A 25,827-nucleotide genomic window follows, 5' to 3' on the forward strand; every position below is an offset into this window, starting at 1 on the left:
CAGAACAGGCAAAGGACAGAATCAGCCCAAAGCTGCTGGAGAACGGAGGTTGAGCATTGCTAGAAAGAGCTGAAACCATCACACACCAACTTAAAGAACTGAGTCCCTACGCCTGTAGGGACTCCATGGCAAGGCCTGGAAGGGGAATGACAAAGTCAAATTTATACTAGTGGCAACCAGGTATGGTGTTCACTTAGGCAAGAGCCATAAGCCCCCGTGGAACAGGGTAACGTGGTGGCGATGGAGAGGAAGGGGTGAATGGGAGAAATATTTAGGAGGTAGAATCTACACAGGACTTACTGACTGCATGTTGAGGTTGGGAGGAATGAAGAAGAGAGGAGAAACTGAAATAAGAAGCCATAAAAAATAGCCAAGAAGCAAGAAATGATGGTAGATTCCAGGAGAGATGGGTGGCATGGTCTGCTGGTCTACAGTAATTGTCGGGGCAATGGATGTCAGCTTCAAAGCCAAGAACAGCCAGGGAACAGGGAAAGAAAAGCAAGGAAAACACGCACATCTTATGCACACTGTCAAGCATGTGCAAACAAGTGGGAGAGAGTGGCCAACAGCCAAAGCAGCAGGCAGCATACATTGCTGTATCAGACATTCACTGGATACGTCCTACATGTTCCTTAGGTAGTTCCTGGACACTTGGTACACACAATAAAATACATATAAACAAACAGATTCAAATGTGATTTAATATTGCATTTTAACCAGCTACCTTTTTAAAGTAATTATGATGGCAAACAAAAATATTGTATACCTTTTCTCTTTATTCCACAGAGGAATTAGTTTATCAGACTCTGCATTAGTTAATTCATTCTTTTTTTTTTTAATGATTTCTACCTCCATAGTGCTTAGGAATCATTTGGGTGGTGTATATATCTCACTATAGTTATTTTTTTTGTCTTTATTGAATTTTGTTACAATATTGCTTCTGTTTTATGTTTTGGTTTTTTGGCTGTGAGGCAGGTGGGATCTTAGCTCCCCAACCAGGGATTGAACCCGCACCCCCTGCATTGGAAGGCTAAGTCTTAACCAGGGAAGTCCCAGTTAATTCATTCTTGAGCAATCACGTTCATCACACAGGAAGGCACAACAAATGGAGGGGCCTTCATAATTGCTGAGGTCAAGCCCTCACTCTAAGATGAGAAAGCTCTGTGATCTTGAGGCCATCCCTTTACGTCTCTGGGCCTCCTCTCATTTGATAACACTTGTGAATGAGACTTCAGGCCAAACACTGGGACACAGGGAGGAATTAGGTCCAGACACTTTTCAAGGGCTGTTCATCTTTTCTCATTTGTTAAAACGGTGAAAATAGCCACTACTTGAGCAGGTGGCTGTGAAGATTACATACGCGTAAGTTCCTCCTTACAGTCTGTACAAACAAAAAATGTTCAATAAATGGAAAAGCCCATGAAGAACCTCTAATATTGGTTTCATTATCGCCATTTAGAGATGAAAACACCAATGCCAAGGAGAGTGAAGTTACTCTCCCAGTCACACTTCTTGGCAAACGTGGGAAACCTAGTTTTCGCAAACCCAGATGCTACTCTTCCCAGTACTCCCTGCTACCTCCCCTGATGGTGAGCCTCCGGCCCCCCCATTAGTCACCACAGCCAGCTGGTGAGGCTAGTAGCCCCCCCATTTTGGCACAACCACTGTTCAAATACAGACCTCCAGTCTCTGCACTTCCCAGTTCCTTCCACCGACAGCCATAGAGGTTCAATTCCTGGAAGTTCAGCTTCAAGACATCGTGAAATGAAGTTGAATGAAAGGTACATTTAATATACCTGATTTAACAATGCCCACTCAGGCAGAAAAGAAAAAAAGACAAGAAAAGAGAAATTCCTTTATTTTCTCAGTTGCTCCTTACACCTGCTTCTACTCCTTCAAAATAAACCTGGGCCTCCATCCACTGTCCCCCAGGAAAGAAATCCACCGCTGTAAATCAGGAAAAATAAAAGTGAGTTATGGGCTTTGAGCTCCCAAGGGTCTAAGTCTTTGCTATTTATGGCCAAATTATGGAATTGTATAGGTTGTTTTGCTCTGAAATTTCTGCATTACATGCTGACTGTTAACACTACTCCTAGTCCTGGATGTCATCCCATCATATTGAGAACTCAACCCTTGAAGAGATATGACCACGAGGTTTAGACAACGATTCTGTCTTTTCTTGGAAAAAGCACTTGATCGAAGACATCAATTTGAATAGCAGAGGTCCAGGATAAATAAAATTCAAGGACGTTGGTTAACTTTTGTTAAGCAGATTTTACGAGTTACATAAAATTTATCAAATTCTGTCTTAAGATACATAACTTTTACTTATGAGGTGCTAAGGCTCAATGAGAGCACCAGGGAAGAGCTCCCATCTGCCTTAGACTATTCTAGAAACTACCTATTCTTGCATCCTCTTCTCAAAATAGTCCCAAATAGGTCACTATGAGCAAAGGGCTCGCTCCCCCTCATTTCTTGCCCATGTTCCCACAGTCGTGTGAAGCTGCTCACTCACTTCAAAGCCTGCCTTCTACTGCTCTGCCCACTCAGCACTGTTGAATTCGTATCATGACTAGACAGCTCTCTGCCCTCACACCTGATCATTCCACAGTTCCCACATTATGCCGGCCAAGCTCCTTCGAAGAGAGCCTAACACAACAGCACATGGGCAAATGCTCAACTCGGTTCCATCCAATCTGCCTTCCAACAAGGTTTCCAGGAACAGTCCCAGACGAAAAGCCAACAGCTGTCTCTACGGAAACCATATTTATCTCCTTAGCAAGTACTGGCAACACCACAGGCGACCAGGAATCATCCTTCTACTATTCAAACCGGAGGAGATGTCAACCTGCCTATGAACCGTTTCAGCAATATGTGCTAGTCTAAGACGTTTAAAAAAGGTCGCCAACCATTTGGCAATGGACCATGTTAATTCATCACACATGTTTCTTTTGGCCTGCAGAGGTTTTTTAAAATATAAATTAATTGCCAATATTTCAAAACTAGGAAACTTCATTTAAAACATCTGGATTTTGCACATTCCTCCCCCCAAATCAAGAGCATTCAGGCAAACAATAGGTTGGAGTTCAACAGAAGCAGGCCATCCAGGTTCCAATCCTGACAACTTGCTGAATGTTCATTCAACATTAGAGGATGGTTCCATGCAGTGTTCAAAAGGCTTAGGATTCCATAAGGGACAACCAGGACAAGAAATGACCAGACAGTCATACCTGCTAAGAAGGGATTTTATTTGGGTAACTCAAAGGACTTCTGCTTCAGGGAAGACGGAGTAGATATACTTTTCTCTATTCCTCCCACTAACTACAACCAAAATCCTGGGCATTATATATAACACAAACCCGAGAAGGCCCTGACAGGTGGAAAGAAGGAGGTACACTGAGTAGGCACCTCAGGGCCCAAGAAATGACACAGTGGTGAGCTTCCTGAGTTTTCTTTTTCCCTCATACATCCAAGACTTGGAGCTGAAACAGCAGCAACCTGTAAATACCAACAGATGCAGGAAAATAAATAAATAAGTAACCTCAATAAAGGCCTGCTCTCTCCAGCCAAAGGATCAGGCAAGGAGCAGTCTAGCAAGACAGAAATGTTTAGATAATACCCGCTCTACTCCAGCTCTACTCCAAACACCACAGAAAGAACTGTGACCCCTACCCCCATCCACACTAGCAAAGGATGAGTGGAATGGGGGAACTTGCACCTTTGCCAGGTTATAATGAGGTGACCCAATCCCCCCCCCAATTCTCTCTTCCCCTGGATGGTGTCAGAGAAAGTCAAGTAGGGAGCCAGTACTTTCATCCCCACCAGGTAGCAACAAGCTCCACCCTGCCCACAACTTCAATGTCAGTGGACAACATGTAGGGGAGCCTGGACCTCCACTCCCACAAGCAGTAGTAAGGCACCCTCTCACCCTCCTTCCTGGGGTGTATCAGAGGAGGCCTCATGGAGAATCAGGACTTCTACCACCACCCTGTGGTAATGAGGCCACCCCCTCCCATGGTGTAAGTTGAGGCCACATGGGAAACAGCTACAAGGCACTTCTACCTATCCCAGCCAGAGAGGTATCAGCGCAAGCCTACTGAGGTGCCAGCACTCCCACTCCCACATAGCAATAAGGAGGCACGAACCCTGAATGTCAACAGTCTAAGTCAGAAACCTGGACATTTACTCCCACTTGGAAGTAACAAGGCAATGCCACCACCTTCCCTTGCCAAGGCAGTGGGAAAGAAAGCCAGTAAAAACAGACAATTTAATTAAGATCCAGAGTCTCATAAAATAATACCTAAAATGCCAGAGTTTCAATTTAAAAACTCCTACCATCATGAGAGTGTGGCCAAGATGGCAGAGTAGAAAGACCCTGAGCTCACCTCCTCACATGGGCACACCAAAATTACAACTATTTACAGAGCAACTATGGATGAGAATGACCTGAAGACTAGCAAAAAAGGTTTTCCACAACTAAAGATGTAAAGAAGGAGCCACAGTGAGACAGGTAGGAGGGGCAGAGACATAGTATAGTCAAGACTCACACCCCCAGCTAGGCAACCCATAAACAGGAGGATAATTATAATTGCAAAGGTTTTACCCTAGGGGTGAGGGGTCTGAGCCCCACATTGGGCTCCCCAGCCTGGGGGTCCTGCACTGGGAATACAAGCCCCAGAACAACTGGTTTGCATACAAGAGAGCCAGAGGGCTATAGGAAACAGACTCCACTCTTAAATGGCTCATGCAAAATTTCACATGTCCTGAGACCCAACGCAGAGGTAATAATTTGAAAGGAGCCTGGGTCAGACCCACTTTCTGACCTTGGAGAGTCTCCCAGAGAAGCAGGAGGCAACTAGGATTCCCTTTGGGGGCACAGATGCTAGCAAGCACCATGTTGGAGCCCTCCTTCTAGCCTAAGAGCACTGGGGTTTACCCACCCACCAGCCAGTTGATACCAGCGCCGGGACCCCCAGGACCCTCAGCCAGCCATGCTAGGACCTGGTCCCACATACCGGCAGGCCAGCAGCATCCGCATGAGGCAGGGCCTGGAAGCCAACCAGGCCAGGGGACAGTCCCACCTACAAGTGCACCCACAGTAGTCAGCCCTGTCTCAACAGAAGGGCCCACTCAGTCCACATAGAAGGCACTGCTAGAGCATATAGCTTTGGTGGCCAGAAGGGAGTGTGCTACTGAGCCCCATAGGACATCTCCTACATAAGGCCATTTCTCTGGATCAGGAAAAATAACCAACCTACCTAATACGTAGAAATAAAAATAGTTAAGCAAAATAAGGTGACAGAGGAATATGTTCCAAATGAAGAAACAAGATAAAACTCCAGAAGAAGAACTAAGTGAAGTGAAGATAAGCAATCTACTCAATAAAGAGTTCAAGGTAATGATCATAAAGATGCCCAGTGAAATTGGGAGGAGAATGGATGAACACAGTGAGAAGTTTAACAAAGAGTTGGAAAATATAGAGAAGAACTAAACAAAGCTGAAGAATACAACAACTGAAATAAAAAATATACTAGAAATAATCAACAGATGAAATGATACAAAGGAGTGGATCACCAAACTGGCAGACAGAATAGTGGAAATCACCCAAGCTGAAAAGAAAAAAAAAATTTTTTTTTTCCTGAGGATAGTTTAAGAGACCTCTGAGACAATATCAAGCATACTAACATTCACATTATAAGGGTCCCAAAGGAGAAGAGAGAGAGAAAGGGACAGACAACTTATTTGAAGAGATAATAGCTGAAAAACATCCCTAACCTGGGAAAGGAAACAGACATCCAGGTCCAGGAATCACAAAGAGTCCCAAACAAGATGAACCCAAAGAGATCCACAGCAAGACACATTATAATTAAAATGGAAAAAATTAAAGACAGAGAGAATCTTAAAAGCAGCAAGGAAAAGCAACAAGTTACATAAAAGGGAACTCCCATAACACTTGTCAGCTACTTTTCAGCAGAAACTTTGCAAGCCAGAAGGGAGTGGCATAATATATTTAAAGTGATGAAAGGGAAAAACCTAAAACCAAGAATACTCTACCTGGCAAGGCTATCACTCAGATTTGAAGGAGATATAGAGAGTTTTACAGACAAGTAAAAATAAAAGAGTTCAGCATCACTAAACTGGCTTTACAAGAAATGTTAAAGGGACTTCTCTAAGCAGAAAAGAAAAGACCACAACTAGAAATATGAAAATTATGAAAGGAAATATGTCAATGGTAAAGGCAAATATACAATAAAGGTAGTAGATCAGCCACTTAAAAAGATAGAAGGTTAAAAGACAAAAGTAGTAAAATCATCTATATCCACAATAAGTAGGTAAAAGATGAACAAAAAGATGTAAATGTGAAGTCATAAACATTAAATGTGGGGCGAGGGGGAGTAAAAATGCAGGGTTGTTAGAACGCATTCAAACTTAAGAGATCACCAACTTAAAATAATCATGTATATACATATATATATATGTTGTTACATATAAACCTTGGGGTAACCACAAACCAAAAATCTGTAATAAAAACACAAAAAAGAGAAAGGAATCCAGACATAACAATAGAACAGTTATCAAATGATAAGGGAAAAAAGCAAACGAAGAAGAAAGGAATGCAAAAGAACCACAAAAAAACCCAGAAAACCATTAACAAAATGGCAGTAAGTACATACCTAATCAATGATTTCTTTAAATGTAAATGGACTAAATGCTCCAATCAAAAGATATAGAGTGGCTGAATGGATATAAAAATATAACCCATATATATATTGCCTACAAGACACTCACTTCAGATCTAGAGACACACACAGCCTGAAAGTGAAGTGATGGAAAAAGTTACTCCATGCAAATGGAAATAAAAAAGAAAGCTGAGGAAGAAATACTTGGACCAAAGTAGACTTTAAAACAAAGACTGTAACATGAGATAAAGAAGGACTTTACAGAATGATAAAGGAATCAATTCAACAAGAAGATATAACACTTGTGTGTGTGTGTGTGTGTGTGTGTGTGTGTGTGTATCCCCAACATAGAAACAACTAAATACATAAAGCAAATATTAACAAACAAAAAGGGAGAAATTGATAGTAACACAATAATAGTAGAGGACTTTAACAACCCACTTACATCAATGGACAGATCATCCAGACAGAAAGTCAATAAGGAAACACTGCTCTTAAATGACACATTAGACTAAATGAACTTAAAGACATATAGAACATTCTATCCAAATACAGCATAATACACACTCTTTTCAAGTGCACATGAAATATTCTCCAGGACAGATCACATGCTAGGCCACAAAACAAGTCTTAATGAATTTAAGAAGACTGAAATCATACCAAGCATTTTTTCCAACCACTATGCAATAAGACTAAATCAACTATGAGGAAAAAACTGCAAAAACACAAGACATGGAGGCTAAACAATAGGCTACTAAACAACCAATGGGTCACTGAAGAAATCAAAGAGAAAATGAAAAAACTACTTGGAGACCAATGAAAATGGAAACAAAATGATTCAAAATCTGTGGGATGCAGCAAAAGCAGTTCTAAGAGGGAAGTTTATAGTGATAAAATCCCACCTAAGGAAACAGGAAAAATCTCAAATAAACAACCTAACCTTGCACCTAAAGGAACTAGAAAAAGAACAAGCAAAATCCAAAGCTAGTAGAAGGAAAGAAATAATAAAGATTAGAGCAAAAATAAATGAAATAGAGGCTAATAAAATAGAAAAGATCAATGAAACTATGAGCTGGTTCTTTGAAAATATAAACAAAGTTAATAAACCTTTGGCCAGACTCATCAAGAATAAAAGAGAGAGGGCACAAATAAAATAATAAATGAAAAAGGAGAAATTACAACTAACACTGTATAACTACAAAGGATTATTAGAGATTACTACAAACAATTATATGCTAATAAAATGAACAGTCTAGAAGAAATGGAAAAACACAGACTCTCCCAGACAGAATCAGGAAGAAATAAAAAATACAAACAGATCAATCACCAGTAATCAAATTAATCAGTAATTTTAAAAACTCCCAACAACCAAAAGTTCAGGACCAAAATGCTTCACAGATGAATTCTACCAAGCATTTAAAGAAGAATTAACACCTAACCTTCTCAAACTATTCCAAAAAATGGAAGAGGAGGAACACTGCCAAACTCATTCTACAAGGTCACCATCACCCTGATACTTAAACCATAAAAAGACACTACAAAAGAAAGAAAATAACAGGCCAGTATACCTGATGAACATGGATGCAAAAATCCTCAACAAAATATTAGCAAACCAAATTCAACAATACACTAGAAGGATCATACACCATGATCAAGTGGGATTTATCCCAATGGTGCAAAAACGGTTCAATATCCACAAATCAACCAATGTGATATACCACATTATCAAACTGAAGAATAAAAATCATATGATCATCTCAATAAGGATTGAAAAAGCTCTTGACAGAATTCAACATCCATTTATGATAAAAATTCCCAACAAAATTTGTATAGAGGGAATGTACCTCAACATAATAAAGGCCACATATGACAAGCCCACAGCTAACACCACACTCAACAGTAAAAAGATGAAAGCATTTCCTCTAACATCAGGAAAAAGACGAGGATGCCTATTCTTGTCACTGTTATTCAACATATTATTGGAAGTCTTAGCAATTGCAGTCAGACAAATAAAAGAAATAAAAGGAATCCAAATTGGAAAGGAAGAAGTAAAACTGTCACTGTTTGCAAGTGACATATACTGGATATAGAAAATTGCCACCAAAAAGCTATAACAATGAATGAATTCAGTAAAGTTGCAGGATAAAAAATTAATATACAGAAATCTGTTGTGTTTCTATACACCATCAAAGAGCTATCAGAAAGAGAAATTAAGAAAACAACCCCATTTATAATTGCATCAAAAAGAATAAAATACTAGGAGTCAATCTAACCAAGGAGGTAAAAGACTTGTACTCAGAAAACTATAAGACGTTGATGAAAAAAATTAAAGATGACACAAACAAATGGAAAAAATATACTGTGCTTATGGATTGGAAGAATTAATATTATTAAAATATTACTCAAGACAATCTACAGATTCAACGTAAAAATACCCTATCAAAATATCAATGGCATTTTTCACAGAACTAGAACAAACAATTCTAAAATAGGTATAGAAACACAAAAGACCCTGAATAGCCTAAACAATCTGCAGAAATAAGAACAAACCTGGAGGTATCACAATCCCTCATTTCAAACTATACTACAAGGCTACAATCATCAAAACAGTATGGCACTGGCACATAAGCAGACACATAGATCAAGGGAACAGAATAGAGCCCAGAAATAAACCCACACTTATATGGTCAATTAATCTACTACAAAGGAGTCAAGAAAATACAAAGGGAAAAGACTGCCTCTTCAATAAAACACTAATTGAAAAAAATATATAAACTCCTATGTTCACTGCAGCAGTATTTCCAATATCCAATATATGGAAACAACTGAAGTGTTCATCAATAGATGAATGGATAAAGAAGATGTGGTATATATATATATATATATATATATATATACACACATATACATACACACACACACACACAAGAATATTACTCAGCCATAAGAAAGAATGAAATCTCGCCATTTTCAACACCATGGATGGGCCTTAAGGGTATTGTGCTAAGTGAAATAAGCCACACAGAGAAAGACAAATACCATCTGATTTCAGTTAAATGTGGAATCTAAAAAATGAAACAAATGGACAAACGTAACAAAACAAAAACAGACTCATACATACAGAGAACAAATGAGTGGTTGTCAGAAGGGAGAGGAATGAGGGCATGATGAAATAGGTGATGGAGATTAAGAGGTACAAACTTCCAGTTACAAAATAAATGAGTCTCAAGGATAAAATGTACAACATGAGGAACATAGTCAAGAAGATTGTAATACTTTGTATGGTAACAGATGGTAACTAGACTTATCATGGTGATCATTTTGTAAAACTTAGACATATCAAATCACTATGTTGTACACCTGGTACATGGTGTTGTAAGTCATTTATACTTCAATTTTTAAAAAAATCACCATCATGCCAAGAACCATGAAGCTCTCAAACTGAGTGAGAAAAGACAATCAACAGATGTTAACATCAAGATTACAGAACTATTAAAATCATCTGATAAAGATTTTAAAGGAGCCAAGAAGAAATTATAAACATGCTCAAAACTAATGAAAAAAATAGAAAGTCTCAGCAAAGAAACAGAAGGTAAAAGAACTAAATAGAAATGATAGAACTGAAAAATACAATAACCAAAATGAAAAAATTCAACCTGCAACTCAACCACAGAATTCAGGAGAGAGACAAAAGAATCAGTGAACTGGAAAGAATAACAACAGAAATTACGCCATCTTAACAACAGAGAGAAAATAAACTGGGAAAAAAAAAAAAAACAGAGCTCAGGAACATGTGGGACTATAACAAAATATCTAACATTCACATCATCAGAGTCCCAAAAGGTGAGAAGAAAGAGGGCAGGGATGAAAAGGCACTAGAGAAAACAATGACTGAAAACTTCCCCAGTTTGGCAAAACACATAAACCTACAGATTCAAGAAGCTAAATGAACCCCAAACAGCATAAGGCAAAAGAAATCCACACCAAGACACATCATAGTCAAACTTCTAAAAACTAAAGACAAAGAAAGAATCTTGAAAGCACTGAGAGAGAAACAGCATCTAACCTATAAAAGAAAAACAATTCAAATGACAGCAGACTTTTCATCAGAAATTATGGAGTGACATAATATTCAAGTACTGAAAGAAAGTAATTGTCAACCCAGAATCCTATATTCAGAAATGAAGGTGAAATCAAGACATTCTCAGGTGAAGGAAAACTAAGAAAATTTGTCACCAGCAGACTTATCCTAAAAGAAGGGCTAAAGGAGGCTCTCTAAGCAAAAAGGAATGATAAAAGAAGAAACCTTGAAACATCGGAAAGGAAGAAAGAACACAGTAAGCAAAAATATGGGTGAACAGAATAGATTCCTCCTCTTTGAGTTTTCTAAATTATGTTTGATGGTTAAAGCTCAAATTATAACACTGTATGACATGTTTCTAAATGTGTATAGAGGAAATATTTAACCCTGTTATATTATAAAAGGGGGAAGATAATGGAACCTAAAGAAAACTAACTTTTCTACACTTCCCTGGAACTGGTAAAATGATGACACCAGTAGACTGCAGTAATTTACATATATAGAATGTAATACCTAGAGCAGCAACCGACAATGCTATTCAAAGAGATACAGGTATCCCCCTACTTTTCAAAAGTTTGCTTTATGCCACTTTGCTTTTACAGAAGACCTACATTACTACCTGTTTTCACTAATTAAAAGAAATCTGAAGAGGATTTTTACTTTTACGAAAAAAGGAGAAATGCAAAAAAAGTGTTCAGCATTTGTTTTGCAGCAAGCTGTTATAGAGGCAGCACACACCCAGAGCAGCAAGAGTGGCACCACTAAGCTCAATCCCTGGGAACTATACTCAGCATCTCAATATCAAGCTGAGCTTTGAACTGTATCTGTCAGCATATGTAGTTTATCTCAATTTATTTTATGCATCTCTTAGCAACGTGTGTGCTAAGGTAATTGTGTCTCTACTTTACTCCATTTCGGCTTATGAAAGGTTTCATAGGAACACTCTACTTTGGATAGTGAGAGAAACCTGTACACTCAAAAATGTTATACATAAATCAAAATAGAATTCTAAAAAAATTCAAGTAACACACAAGAAGGCAAAGAAAAAAAGACAAGAAACAAAAAACAAACAAACAAAAAAAGGTAGCCTTTAGCCCTAACATATAATTATGTTAAATGTAAATGGTCTAAAAACACCAATTAAAAGACATATTGGTGGAGTGAATTACCATGACCCAACTATATGTTGTCCACAAGAAACTCACCTCAAGTAAAGCAATATATGCAGGTTAAAAGTAAAAGAATGAAAAAATACATATCATGCAAACATTAACCAAAAGAAAGCAGGATTAGCTATATTAATATCAGATAAAGTAGACTTCAGGGCACATAAAATTAGCAGAGACAGAGAGGGACATTAAATAATGATAATGAATTTAAAAGGGTAAATCTACCAAGTAGACATAGAAACCCTAAATGTGTATTTATCAAACACTTGAACTGCAAATTATGCAATATGAAAACTGACAGCAATGAAAGAACATATAGACAATAGATATAATTATAGATAATTATATTTGGAGACTTCTCTCAACAATTAAAAGAACTAGACAGAAAACCAATAAGGATATTGAATTCAACAACACTACCAACCAATAGGATTTAATCAATATTTACAGAATACTCCACCCAACAACAGCATATACACACTATTTTCATGTGCCTTCAGAACATATAACAAAATAGACCACATTTTGAGCCATAAAATAAAACTCACAAAATTTTTAAAAGTCAAAATCATATAGAATGTATTCTCTAATGACATTGGGATCAACCTAGAAATCAAAAACAGGGTTAAACAGGAAAAATTACAAACACTGTAAATAATCGTGGATCGAAGAAAAGTCTCAAGGGAAGTCAAAATGTACACTGAATGAATGAAAATTAAAATACAACATATCAAAATTAGTGAAACACAACTAAAGCAGTGTTGAGAGGAAAATATATAGCACTCACTGCATACATTAGAAAAGAGTAAAGGTTTCCAATCAATAGTCTGCTTCCTTCAAGAACCTATAAAAAGAACAAAATAAACCCAAGCAAGTAAAAGGAAGGAAATAAAAAATAAGAGCAGAAATCAATGAAATTGAAAATGGCAAAACATTGGGGAAAATGAAATAATGACCTGGTTCTTTGAAAAGATCAATATAACTGACAAACCTCTAGCAAGACTGACAAAGAAAAAGGGAGAAGGCATGAAATTACCAATATCAAAAGTAGGGCTTCCCTGGTGGCGCAGTGGTTGAGAGTCTGCCTGCCAATGCAGGGGACACGGGTTCGAGCCCTGGTCTGGGAAGATTCCACATGCCGCGGAGCAACTGGGCCCATGAGGCACAATTACTGAGCCTGCGTGTCTGGAGCCTGTGCTCCGCAACAAGAGAGGCTGCGATAGTGAGAGGCCCGCACACTGCGATGAAGAGTGGCCCCCGCTTGCCACAACTAGAGAAAGCCCTCACACAGAAACGAGGACCCAACACAGCCATAAATAAATAAATAAAATAAATTAAAAAAAAAAAGTCAAAGAGACCCTATACACATGTAATAAGGGAACTGATGATAATGATTAATAGGGGAATACTATGAATAACTCTCCACACATAAGTCTGATAACCTAAATGAAATGGACCAATTCCTTAAAAAACACAAACTAACAAAACTCCCAAATGAGAAATCTCCAAGCCCAGATGTTTTCACTGGAAAATTCTACTAAATGTCTAAAAGAGAATTAACATCAATTTACATAATCTCTTCCAGAAAACAGAAGAGTAAGCACTTTCCAATTCATTTTATTAAAGTAGTATTACCTGATACTAAAACTAGACAAACACAGTACAAAAAATAAAGACCAATATCCCAAAAATATAGAAACAAAAATCCATGGCAAAACATTAGCAAATAGAATTAATTCATCAATATATAAGAAGAAATATACACCATGATCAAGTGGGTTTTATTCTAAGGACACCCAACTGGTTCAATTTTCAAAAATCAATTAATGTAATCCACCATATTAACAGGCTAAAGAAGAAAAAAAATCACGTAATCATATAAACTGATGTAGAAAAAGCCTTTGACAAAATTCAACACCTATTCATGATTTTAAAAACACTCAGAAATAATAGAATTAGAGAAGAACTTCCTCAACGTGTTAAAAAGCATCCATGAAAGATTTACAGCTAACATTACTCTTAATAGTGAAAGACTGAAAGCCTTTCCGTAAGGGTGGGGAACAAGGCAAGGATTCCACTGTCAATGCTCATTCAAAATAATGCCGGAAGTTCTAGCCAGTGAAATAAGGCCAAAAAAAAAGTAAATAAACGGCATATAAAATGGAAAGAAGGAACTAAAACTGTCCCTATTTACAGATGACATGATTGTTTACCAAAAAATTTCCAAGGAATATACCAAAAACCAAACCAAAACAAACAATCCCCCCACACAAAAAATCCCTCCCAGAACTAATAAATGAATTCAGCAAGGTCACAAGTGTAAATTTAATGAAGCATGTATAGGACTTCTACGCTAAAGACTCAACATAGAAGTCATGTCAATGCTCTCTAAACTGATACACAGTTTTAGTGCAATTCCTATAAAAATTCCAGAAATATTTTTTGTAGATATAGATACGATTATTCTAAAATTTATATGGAAAGACAGAGGAACTAGAATAGCTAAAACAATTTTGAGAAAGAAGAATAATGTGGAAAGAATCAGTCTGATTTCAAGACATCATGTAGTGACAGTCAAGACTGGGTGCTATTAGCCAAGGGATAGATCAGTGGAATAGGATAGAGAAGGCATGAATAGATCCACACAAGTATGCCCAACTGATTTTGTCAAAGGTTCAAAAGCAATTCAATGGAGGAGGGATAACCTTTTCAACAAATGGTGCTGGGGTAAAAGAACACTCATAAACCAAAAAAAAAAAAAAAAAAGACCTTCAACCTAAGTCATACCCTATAAAAAATTAACTCAAAATGGACAACAGGCTTAAATGTAAAACACAAAACTGTAGAACTTTTAGAAAAAAACATAGGAGAAAATCTTCAAGATCTTGGACTAGGCAGAGTTCTTAGATACCATAAACATGATCCATAAAAGGAGAAATTCTTAAACTGTATTTCATCAAAATTTTAAAGTTTTGCTCTGTGAAAGAAGGTGAAAAGACAATCTACAGACTGGGAGAAAATATTTGCAAACCATACATCCAACAAAGGAGTAGACTCTAGGATATTATAAAGAATTCTCACAAGTCAACAGTTAAAAAAAAATTCCAATTTAAAAATGGGCTAAAGATATGAACAGACATTTCACCTAAGAGGAGATACAGAAAGCAAATAAGTACATGAAAAGTTGTTAAACCATTAGCAATTAGTGAAATGCAAAGTAAAACATGACGTAACTCCATACATCTAATAGAATGGCTAGAATAAAAAATAGTGACAATAAATCCTAGAGAGGATGTGAAAAATTTGGAACCCTCATACATTACTGGTAGGAATAGAAAATGATAGTCACTCTAGAAAAGAGTGAAAGTTTCCTAAAATACTAAACACGTAACTACCATGTGATCCAACAACTGCACTCCTAAGCATTCAACCCAGAGAAATGCAAAGTTATGTTCACATAAAAACCTGTACATAAATATTTATAGCAGCTTTATTCCTAATAGCCAAACTGGAAACAATCCCGATGTCCTTGAACAGGTAAATGGTTAAACAAACTGATATCTGTAATAAAAAGGAGAAAACTACTGGACTTCCCTGGTGGCACAGTGGTTAAGAATCCACCTGCCAATGCAGGGGACACAGGTTCGAGCCCTGGTCTGGGAAGATCCCACAAGTTGCGGAGCAACTAAGCCCGTGTGCCACAACTACTGAGCCTGAGCTCTACAGCCCGCGAGCCACAACTACTGAGCCCGCACGCCACAACTACTGAAGCCCTCGCGCCTAGAGCCCGTGCTCCACAACAAGAGAAGCCACCGCAATGAGAAGCCTGTGCACCGCAACAAAGAGTAGCTCCCGCTCACCACAACTAGAGAAAGCCCGCGCGCAGCAATGACGACCCAACGCAGCCAAAAATAAAAAATAATAAATAAATAAATAAATTTATTTTTTAAAAAAAGGAGCAAACTATTGATACCTACAACAACCTGGATGAACCTCTACAGTATTACGCTGAGATAAAAAATCCAAGCCAAAAGGTTACAGACTATATGGTTCCATTTATATAACACTTATGAAATGACAAAATTATAGAAAGGAAAACAAATTAGTGGTTGTCAGGCATTAAAGAGGGGGTGGGGGCAGAAGAGGAGTGGGCAAGGCCATAAAAGGGCAACATTCATGATCCTTCTGATGATGAATCTGTTCTGTATTGTGTAAATAAATGAGCTCAGCAAGGTCACAGGTGTAAATTTAACAAAGCATGTACAGGACATGTATGCTAAAAACTACAAAATCCTGATGAAATAAATCAAAGAGCAAAATACATGGAGAGATATACCATATCCATGCATTAGATAATGTAACTGTAAATATCCTGGTTGTGATAATGTACTATAGTTTTGCAAGATGGAAAAATCTGGGCAAAGGGCATAAGGTATCTGCATTCTTCCTCACAACTGCATGTGAATCTGCAACTATCTCAAAATAAAAATGTTTAATTTAAAAATGCATGGGATTATAAAGGAAACCAATTGTACTGAACTCAGTCATCAAAATACCAAAATATTTATCATACAGTTTTTTAAAAGTTAAGCAGTGTGATAGAGAGGGCATATGCCTATTTGAATTGAGTGGTCAGGGAAGACTTCTCTGGCAAAGTGGCCTGTAATCTGTGCTATGATCTAAATGACAATAAGGAAACACTTTGCAAAGATCTAGAGGAAAGGCATGCAAGGCTGAGGAAACAGCTCTGGCAAAGGCCCAAAGAAAAGAAGACCTTAGCACATCAAAGGAACAAAGAGAGGCCATTGTGGCTGAACAGCTGCAGGAGAGGGAAGGGAGAGGCCAAGTTATGTGAGGCTTCACAGGCCAGAGGAGGAAGTTGGGGTTTTATTCGAAAAGCAACTCGAAGCCACTGAAGCACTGAAGACTTGTAAGCAGTCTACATTACATTAACAGAATGACATAGTCTGAGATAAATTTTTAGAAGAGCATTCAGGTCACTGTGGGTAAATGGATTGTACCTGGTAGGAAGAAAGGTCTGGAAATTGGTGAGGAGGCTCCAGCAACCATGTGGGCAAGAGGTGATAGTCAGAACAAGGATAGTAGTAGCAGAGCCAGAAAGAGGTAAAGTGAATGAGGGATACATTTTTAAAGTAGAACCAAGAGGAAGTACTTTCTGATGAATTAGGGATAAGAGAAAGAAAAAAATCAAAGATGAATCTTGTTTTTGTCTTATTTTACTTGAGCAGTTGAGCAATTGACTGAAATAGAAACCACCAGCAGAAAAACATGTTGGGGTGGTGAAAAATAAGAGTTCAGGTTTGGACATCTTAAATTTGACAACCTTTTAAATATCCAAGAGGTGAGGTGATGTAGGCAGTTAGACTTATGAGTTTGTTATGGGTCTGTGTTCAGGAGGAGTGTCTGGGCTAGAAATATAATTTAGAGAGCAATCAACGTATAGATCATGTATAAATCCATGAGGCTGGACAAAACACCTTGAAAAGGGGGAGTTACTCCAATTCAGAGCCCTGAGGCACTCCAGGACTTAGTTTTCAAGGGGACGAGAAGGAGCCATTAAAGGAGATCTGAGGGAACAGCCACTGAAGCCAGAGGAAAACCACACAAGTGTAGAAGGAGTTGTAAGCAGAGAATGGTCCGCTGGGTCAAAGGCTGCTGAGAATCAGACGGGGAAGTGACCATCCAATTTGGCAACTTGGAGGTAGGTCACTCACCACCTAGGTAAGGTGGTCTCAGACAGATGGAGAGGAAAGTCAACTGGACTGGGTTGAGAAGAGAATGGGAAATGAGAAAGTAGAAATGGGGCAACAAAAAACTTTCTCAGTACATTTTGCTGGGAAGGGGAGAGAAGAAATAGGATGGAGGTAAAGCGGGATCTCGGACCAAGCAAGGATATTTTTCCTTTCTTTTTTATCAGATAGGCGATACTGTTTTATCAGATAGGCGATACTGTTAGGGGAACCACTGACTGAAACCGCCCGCCCTGGCCAGGTAACCACTTGCATGAGTTATCTTACAACAGGAGGTCCTGGTAAGGAACGTGGAACTAACAAGCCACCACCAACTGGAAGAATTCAGGAAAGGTCAAAAGGAGAGAGGAGACAGCAGTCCATATGTCCTACCAACCTCCCAGAATCCTCCTCGCTGGAATCTATCTTGGCTGAGCAATGCGCTCACCACCAGGAAGGACCCTGAGTCAGAATGATTGGCCAGAGACAACCCGGAAACTAACCCCATCACAATAAAACCCGAGATTGCGAGCCACGTGGCAAAGCAGTCCTCCTGGGTTCTCTTACCCTCTGCTCTCCACCCAGGCGCCCCTTCCCAATAAAGTCTACAGCTTTGTCAGCACGTGTGTCTCCTCGGACAATTCATTTCTGAGGGTTAGACAAGAGCCCACTCTCGGGCCCTGGCAGGGGTCGCCCTTCCTGCAACAGTACTAGAGAGCATTCCATATGCCGATGGAAATGATCCAGGAAAGAAGAAAATATAGTGCAGAAGAGAGATGCAACAGGAGCAAAATCCCTGAGAAAATGAGAGGAGACGGGGTTCAAAGCAGAGTGCAGAGACCAGCCAGGTGTACCCTGTCCTTGTTACACTGGGAGAAACAGAGGAGCACCCACGCATTAGCTGACAGGTCCCTCCAGACTTCTGAACTGTGGCCCATAAGGAAGAAAGAACACAGACGTGGATGAGGAGATATCACTCAGATATCAGGTTCATGAGTAGGGAGTACCCAAGTCATCCAGCCTGAAATAGCAGCAGCTTCTACCACTGATGGATGATTCAATCATGCAAAGCACTTGGTGACATCAGTGCTTGAGAAAGATTTAGCCAATGCTGGTGGGAAAGACACCATCATCCAATGAATTACAAAGTCAGAAGGAACAACACTGGGCTCAGGAAGGTCACTGCTGCTGGTGCTGTGGTAAAAACATGTGGGGATGACCCTGGGAATTGCAAGGGAAGAGCTCATCCGGAAGGCATCTCACAGAAGAACTCGAATAGTTAGAATTGCAACAATGCCTTCCCAATCATCCCCAGCGCTTCCTCCAGCCCCTTCCCCCCAACTCAACACTTTCCCAGGTTTCTAGTGAAAAAGAAAATCTAGCTGTCCACGTTTGGCTGATGTAGACTCTCCAGAATAAATTCACTTATTAATTAGCCAAATAAAGTCGTGTATCAGTTCTGTTTATCGGCAGTTTTATTTTCTGGGTAAAGCAGGCCAATGATAGCGTCCCCCAAATACACATGATACACCCCCACACACACTTAACGCTGGGAAATATAATTTATAGTCAGTTTGTTAGTAAAGTTGAAACATGAATCTGAAAAGAATAGTACACACACACACAAAAAAAATCCCTGCTTTTAAATGCATTTTTAATCAAATTCCAAGTGATAGCCTCAATTACAGTTACTTTAGAGAAGAGGCATCAGTGGTAAGAAATGCTTGGATTACACTGTGTTCTTCAGATATTAAAATAATAAAACTAATTTAGTTTGAGCATCTACTCTAGCACCCTGAGTTAAAAATATATGGATAACACATAGATTTATGGATTAATTTATCAAGCAGTCTATGTAGAAAGGAGCAAGCATGTTTTAGCTTAATACATTTTCTGATGCATCTAAGTAAAAAAAATTAATCATTACGGATTTTGCAAAGTGCATTTTTCTTTCTCTCTAATGAGAAAGTGAAACAAGAGACATTCACTGCCTCCCTAGAGATTCTCATAATTTGCAAAGAATATCCTTCTCTGAAGCGTTTACCCCTAAAGGGTCAGCCTGTGCATTTAGTCATTACAGGGAGAATGTCTTGGCCCCTTATGACCACTCATCATTTTCCTGATTAATGCATCAAAAGAGAAGGGGGGAAGGTTACAAAAAACACTTTGTTAGGGGCTCCCCATTCCCTACTGTGTTCCTGGGTCACATGAAAGAGCACTGCTACATAAGGGCAAAAAGAAGTAAATTTAACATGAAGCCCACAGGAGTCATCACCATCTTGTGTCATCGCCAGTTGGCTAGTTTGGGGAGAGAAGAATAAGAAGAAAGAATAAAACTAGGCTTTCATGGGATGGGGAATAAGGCTCCTAGAAGTCCATAAAGGGAATAAATCTGGCTATTAGCATAGCGTCCAGGTCAGCGCAAGCACAGATGTGGCCTAAGCATCCTGCAACAACAATAAATGCTGTCAAGAAAATTATGATGAAATAAACATAATTAATACAAATCAATGAGTGGTGACATATCATTATTGTAAGTTATATTTTTATTGGTCAGGCACAATGCTTAACAAGAAACCACAATGCCGTCTCTAAGCTATTTGTATTTATCTCTAATAACTCAAGCTGCATCCCTACCAGTAGAAAAGTAAACAACTTGATTAAGAACCCTTTTCAGGGACTTCCCTCGTGGTGTAGTGGTTAAGAATCCACCTGCCAATGCAGGGGACACGGGTTCGAGCCCTGGTCCGGGAAGATCCCACATGCCGCGGAGCAATGAAGCCCGTGCACCACAACTACTGAGCCTGCGCTCTAGAGCCCATGCGCCACAACTACTGAGGCCGTGTGCCACAACTACTGAAGCTCGAGCACCTACAGCCCATGCTCCACAAGAAGAGAAGCCACCGCAATGAGAAGCCCGCGCACTGCAATGAAGAGTAGCCCCCGCTTGCTGCTAGAGAAAGCCCACGTGCAGCAACAAAGACCCAATGCAGCCAAAAATAAATAAACAAATAAATAAATAAATAAAATACACCATTTAAAAAAAAAGAACCCTTTTCAAGAGAAAAAAGGTATTTAACTACGATCTTGGGACACTTGGGTTATAATTCCAAATGCTGAAGGAAAGGATTAATTAAATCTCGTTATTAACTCAACTTGTACTCTTCTCATTTTACTTGATTTCCTCCTCTTTCCTGTTAGTCTCCACATGTTGCCAAAATGATGCAGAATCCCTGGGGTTTACAATTCTTCGTTCTCTGTAAAGTAAGGGGATTTTTTTTTTCCTGCAGAGATAGGTAAGGTATCAAGAAAGAAGGACAGGTAACCAGGAAGTTATAAGTTATTTTACTTTGCCTATCATTGAGAAAAATCATCTCAATTTGTCATGGTACTGGTACCCTTATTTGTAAAAGGTCCACTTTATAATCTTTGTCTTTCTCTGAAATACTTTAAGTGAATTACTTAACAATTTCAGAACTGGGATATATTATATAGATACATATATAGATAGATATGTATTTTCTTGAGATATAATTTATACCATACAATTCACAACTTAAAGTATACAATTCAATGGTTTTTAGTATATTCACAAAGTTGTGCAATCATCACCACAATCAATTTTAGAACAGACATGGCTTCTAAATCCTCTAATTCATTATACAGAGAGAAAACTGACATCCAGATGGGTTAAGTCACGTTCCCCAGGTCACAGAGCTAGTCAGTGGCAGAGCCAGTCCTGGATCCCTGGGAAGTATTAAGCCATTGACATCATCTGGACTCCCTTTCCCCTGCCTAGGAAAGTTCTTCATGAATTAAAAACTGCTGTTAAAATGTTGTCTGAGAAGAACATCTGGCATTTTTTTTTATTGTGCTCCCTCTTATTATGTTAAGCCTGGTCTAATTTCTCCACCAAATCTGTCATATTGCAAGATTTCTTAGAAAGACCCCTAGAACAGATAAAAATGTATCTATTGGGCACTTTGACCACAAAATGAAGCCCAGAGAGAATCTGTGACGTCTTTCTTTTCAGATCAAGTCACAAAAGATTTCAGCTCACGCAAAAAAAGGCTAAATTAGACCCTCTGCTCATTTCTTTTTTAATGGGCTGATTACGGGTAGTTAAACTAAACGACCTCATCACTAGCATATTATTTCACCAATGCCAATAACTTCCTGGGATTTCAACCATTCACTCTGGTTAGTGGTCAGAAACCAATTTCAATCATCCAAGGGCTGTGTCTTGCTCGTCTCTGAGATTTGCTCCCATGAAGTCCATACCCAATAAAAGAATATTTTTTCAAAAGAGGTTAGTTCCTTGCCAGCGCTAAGGAAGCTAGCGTAGCAAGCCTAGCCAGCAAGTACGCTAACACTGCCCTGACCACAGCTGCACTCGCCTCCAGGCTGCCCGCCCCTCAGTACTGAGCTCACAGCAGCACTTGCTGACTGTTCCCACCTTTAAATGCGCCCACCTCTCTAGGTTTCCATGACACTCCTCTCTCCTGGGTTGTACTAGTTCTCTCCTTCCTGTGCTCCTCCACCCCAAAAGTTTCACTTATTTAATAAATATTTATTGAGTGGTTACTGTTTATCAAGTCCTGGCCTAAACACTGTCACTAAATGTGGGTGCTCCCTTCAGTCTATGTGCAGCTCACTGTGCATTTTCTCACTTTCATTTGCACTTACATTTTTTTTTTAATAGTAATCTTTTATTTATTTATTTATTTATTTATTTATTTATTTATTTATGGCTGTGTTGGGTCTTCGTTTCTGTGCGAGGGCTTTCTCTAGTTGCGGCGAGCAGGGGCCGCTCTTCATCGCGGTGCGCGGGCCTCTTCACCATCGTGGCCTCTCCTGTTGCGGAGCACAGGCTCCAGACGCGCAGGCTCAGTAGTTGTGGCTCACGGGACTCGTTGCTCCGCGGCATGTGGGATCTTCCCAGACCAGGGCTCGAACCCGTGTCCCCTGCACTGGCAGGCGGACTCTCAACCACTGCACCACCAGGGAAGCCCTGCACTTACATTTTTAAATCTCCATTTAGGCTGGAAATCCCCCCAAACTCTGTAGTTCCAATCTTGGCCTCACCCACTGGCTCCCAGGCCAATGACATCTGAATGTCTCACAAACCTCTCAAAGTGCCCAAACCCCGCAGTGAATCCACCATCGCCACCTAATTGGCCCCTCATCCAGGACTCCTTATCACCCCAATAGTATCACTGTCTGCCCAGTGGCCCCAGCTGGAAACTGGGCACCACCCAGTTTCTTCATGGAAGGGATGCAAGTGAGGAAACAGCACTGAGACTGACAGAAGAGAATCCTCCAATTCCAGCTGCATTTCAGGGACCAATTTGTGGAAGAAGCAGGATGAGACCTCATCAGAAATGTGAATTCTGAATGAAATCTGTAGAACAGATCCAGCAGTGCAGGTGTGGGATAGATTTTACAATGTGAGCTCTGCCATGGCTGGAAGAGACTAAAATCTTAGAATACAAATTTGCTTGCCAACAGACACATACACACACACACACCAATTCCATGCCACCCTTCGGGTTTTCCTGTTTCCTCCGCTTAGAACGCCTATCCTTTCCACCCACACCCCCTACCACAATTCCTCCTCATACTTAATTCACAAATGACGCGACTCTTCCTCCGGGAAGCTCTCCCTGATGCCCCTACTGTATTATCTGGCATCCCCTGTGCGTGGAGGTGTGTCTAACACTATTTGTTTACGTGTCTGTCTCAGTGTCTCCCCACCAAACTGGCGGCTCTTTGCGAGCAGGAGCCTGGTGCCCAACCCCGGGCCGACACCAGGAAGACGGTGGGGAGAGGAAGGACGGCTGTGTAGCGTCCCAGCCCGGCAGCCGGACGCAGTCGGGCGGGGCCCATTTCGAGGCGCGCGGTGGGAGCGCTGCGGGGCGCGCTGCGGGGCCCAGCCGAGCGCCAAGTACACAGCATCCCGGGATCCGCCGACGCCCGCGCGACCGCCCCCAAGCGGCAGGACGTGCCCCGGGGGCTCCCAACCAAAAGGCGGAGGACTTGAGGGAGGCCCGGCCGGCACCGCACTCTCTGTGGTCCACCTCCCGGCGCGGGTTCAGTAGAGGCACCAAGTGGAGCCTCCAGACCTCGGGACGCCCACTCTCTCTCCTGCGCCCGACACCCCGCGGCCCGCCACCTCTGTGCTCTCCTCCGCAGAACCTCTCAGAATTACAGTGGCTCGGGGTGGAGCTGGGGGCCGGGGGCTGGGAAGGAGGAGGCGCCAAGGAGCGGAGGAGAGAGCAGGCGGCCCCTCACTCCACCCCCGCGCCCGCCTAGGCGGGAAGAAATGGAGCCCTAAGAGAGGCCCCTAAGGGCGCCAGAGCCCCAAAGGCCCCGGAGCCTCGAAGGGCCCGCAGCTCCCTAGTCCCCCTCCCTCTCGCCTCTGTGCCTCCCTACCTGGCTGGCTTTGTGGAACTGTTTCTTCAGCCCCGCCACCGACATCTCGACGGCGCCCGGCCGGGGCTGGATGGTCTCTGGGCTCTGCCGGGCCACGCGGCCGCGACACGCTGGGGAAGCGGGCGCCGGGGCCGGTCCCCGCGCGGCTGGGCTCCGCCGGGCCAGCCTCCCACGGTCACGGCCACAGCCACAGCCGCTGTCACACACGCGCACACGCTGATGGCAACACTGCGTTCCAAAGCCCCTGCGCAGCCCATTGGCCAAGCCGCGGCGGTATGCAAATGAGGCCGCTGGGGCCGCCCACGCTTCATTGTTGCGTGGAGACCCGGGGAAGACTGGAGCTGCTGGGAAAATGGGCCTGGGAAGCTGGGCGTGGGATGTCCCGGGGTCCGGCGAGCAAAGCCACCCAGGGCTGCTTGCTGGGCGTAGGACGGGATGCATCTGGCATTACGATTGCCCTGGATGGGGAGAGAGAGATCACCTTTCTATGCTTTGGGACTTGGTGCGAAACCTGCTTTTGCTCGTAGGCAATATCGCCTCCCTCAGGCGCATTTTCGGTAGGTTTCTGGTTTTTAAAAGGGACGCTCCGAAATACGCCTAAGTGGGGAGAAATGGAACGGGACAGAGGACCTGCAGTAGGAGGAATTAGTCTGTGGGCGGCTGGTCTGTCTCTTCTTAACCCCACTGGGTGCTCTGGGTACAAGCTGGTCCTCTAGGAGCCCAAGAGTTATTGGGTAATTTGTTAAATACCGCGCTCGCCTCCATAGAGCGCTGAGCCCACTGTCAACTGTATTAAGAGCAGCTATCTCCAAGGAGCCTTAAACAGCCTGCTCTGTATCCAGGGGAATTCACCCGAGGACGAACCCAGCTCCCTCGGTAACTCTTACCAGTTGTGTCAGTTACAGAGTGTCCTTTTTCAGAGAGACCAGAGCGCCCATGTGCGCGGAGATCCAGCCAGGGGTCTGGAGCATCCCACTGATCTTCGTGTCAGAGCTGCGCCCAACAGGTCAGCATAAGCGGAATCTGGCCTCCAAAAGTCCTTAGGGCTCCCAAAAGACCTAGAACCCACTCTTAGCAACGCTTAACACTGAAAGATACAACCCTCTTCCTCCTCCAGTCTTCACCTAAAAGAAAGAAGCTCCTCTCTCTGGACCCTCAACAGATCCCATCTGGGATGACCAAGAGCCCCGGTTTACACCTGTTCCCTGGCATCCACTCCTGGCATCCTGCATTTCTCCAGGATAAAAGTCACACGGGCTCTCCTTGGCCATTAGCTCCCAACTCCCTTATCCCTGACTTCATCCTAGTGAGGACTGGGCTGGTAACTACATCTCCCTGTGCCTCTGTTTCCTCACTTTCCCTTTAGAGGGTGCGAACAGGAGCATTCTTCCTCTGATATGGGAGAAAACAATGAACTTAGTGAAGAAGATAAAGGCGGCCATCCAGAGGGTTAATTAGTATGACTTGCATGAGCGCTGTGGGCTTGACTGGCCTACATACAGCTGACATCAGCCACAGATAGGTAACTAGAAGGTATGAGGGTGGTAACAGCTAGGTCCGAATAGCGTAGCAAGATGACCTGTCCACACGACAGGCTGAACCCCACTCAACAGCAGGCCCTGCCCCAGGGGAACTGCTACTAAGGCAGGGGCGGCTGGGGGCCGGGCCATCTGGAAGGGGCTCACCTGCCTTCTTTCTCTGTGTCCAAGAGTAGT

The 25,827-nt window shown here is 41.5% G+C and overlaps 1 protein-coding gene across 2 annotated transcripts in view; it reads right to left on the reverse strand.

The window, feature by feature from the left end:
* SH3GL3 (SH3 domain containing GRB2 like 3, endophilin A3) overlaps window positions 1-24,315 on the reverse strand; it is a 140,956-nt gene extending 116,641 nt beyond the window's left edge. For both annotated transcript variants that reach the window (XR_005018847.1, XM_036844273.1), the window contains exon 1: window positions 24,113-24,315. Coding sequence is in view for 1 of the 2 variants with exons in the window: in XM_036844273.1 (XP_036700168.1) it covers window positions 24,113-24,157 (45 nt within the window). In the remaining variant the exon portion in view is untranslated. The remainder of the gene's footprint in view (window positions 1-24,112) is intronic.
* Between the last annotated feature and the right edge of the window lie 1,512 nt (window positions 24,316-25,827).

Source organism: Balaenoptera musculus, chromosome 2 (genome assembly GCF_009873245.2).
Source record: "Balaenoptera musculus isolate JJ_BM4_2016_0621 chromosome 2, mBalMus1.pri.v3, whole genome shotgun sequence".
In the NCBI taxonomy this organism is placed as follows: domain Eukaryota; kingdom Metazoa; phylum Chordata; class Mammalia; order Artiodactyla; family Balaenopteridae; genus Balaenoptera; species Balaenoptera musculus.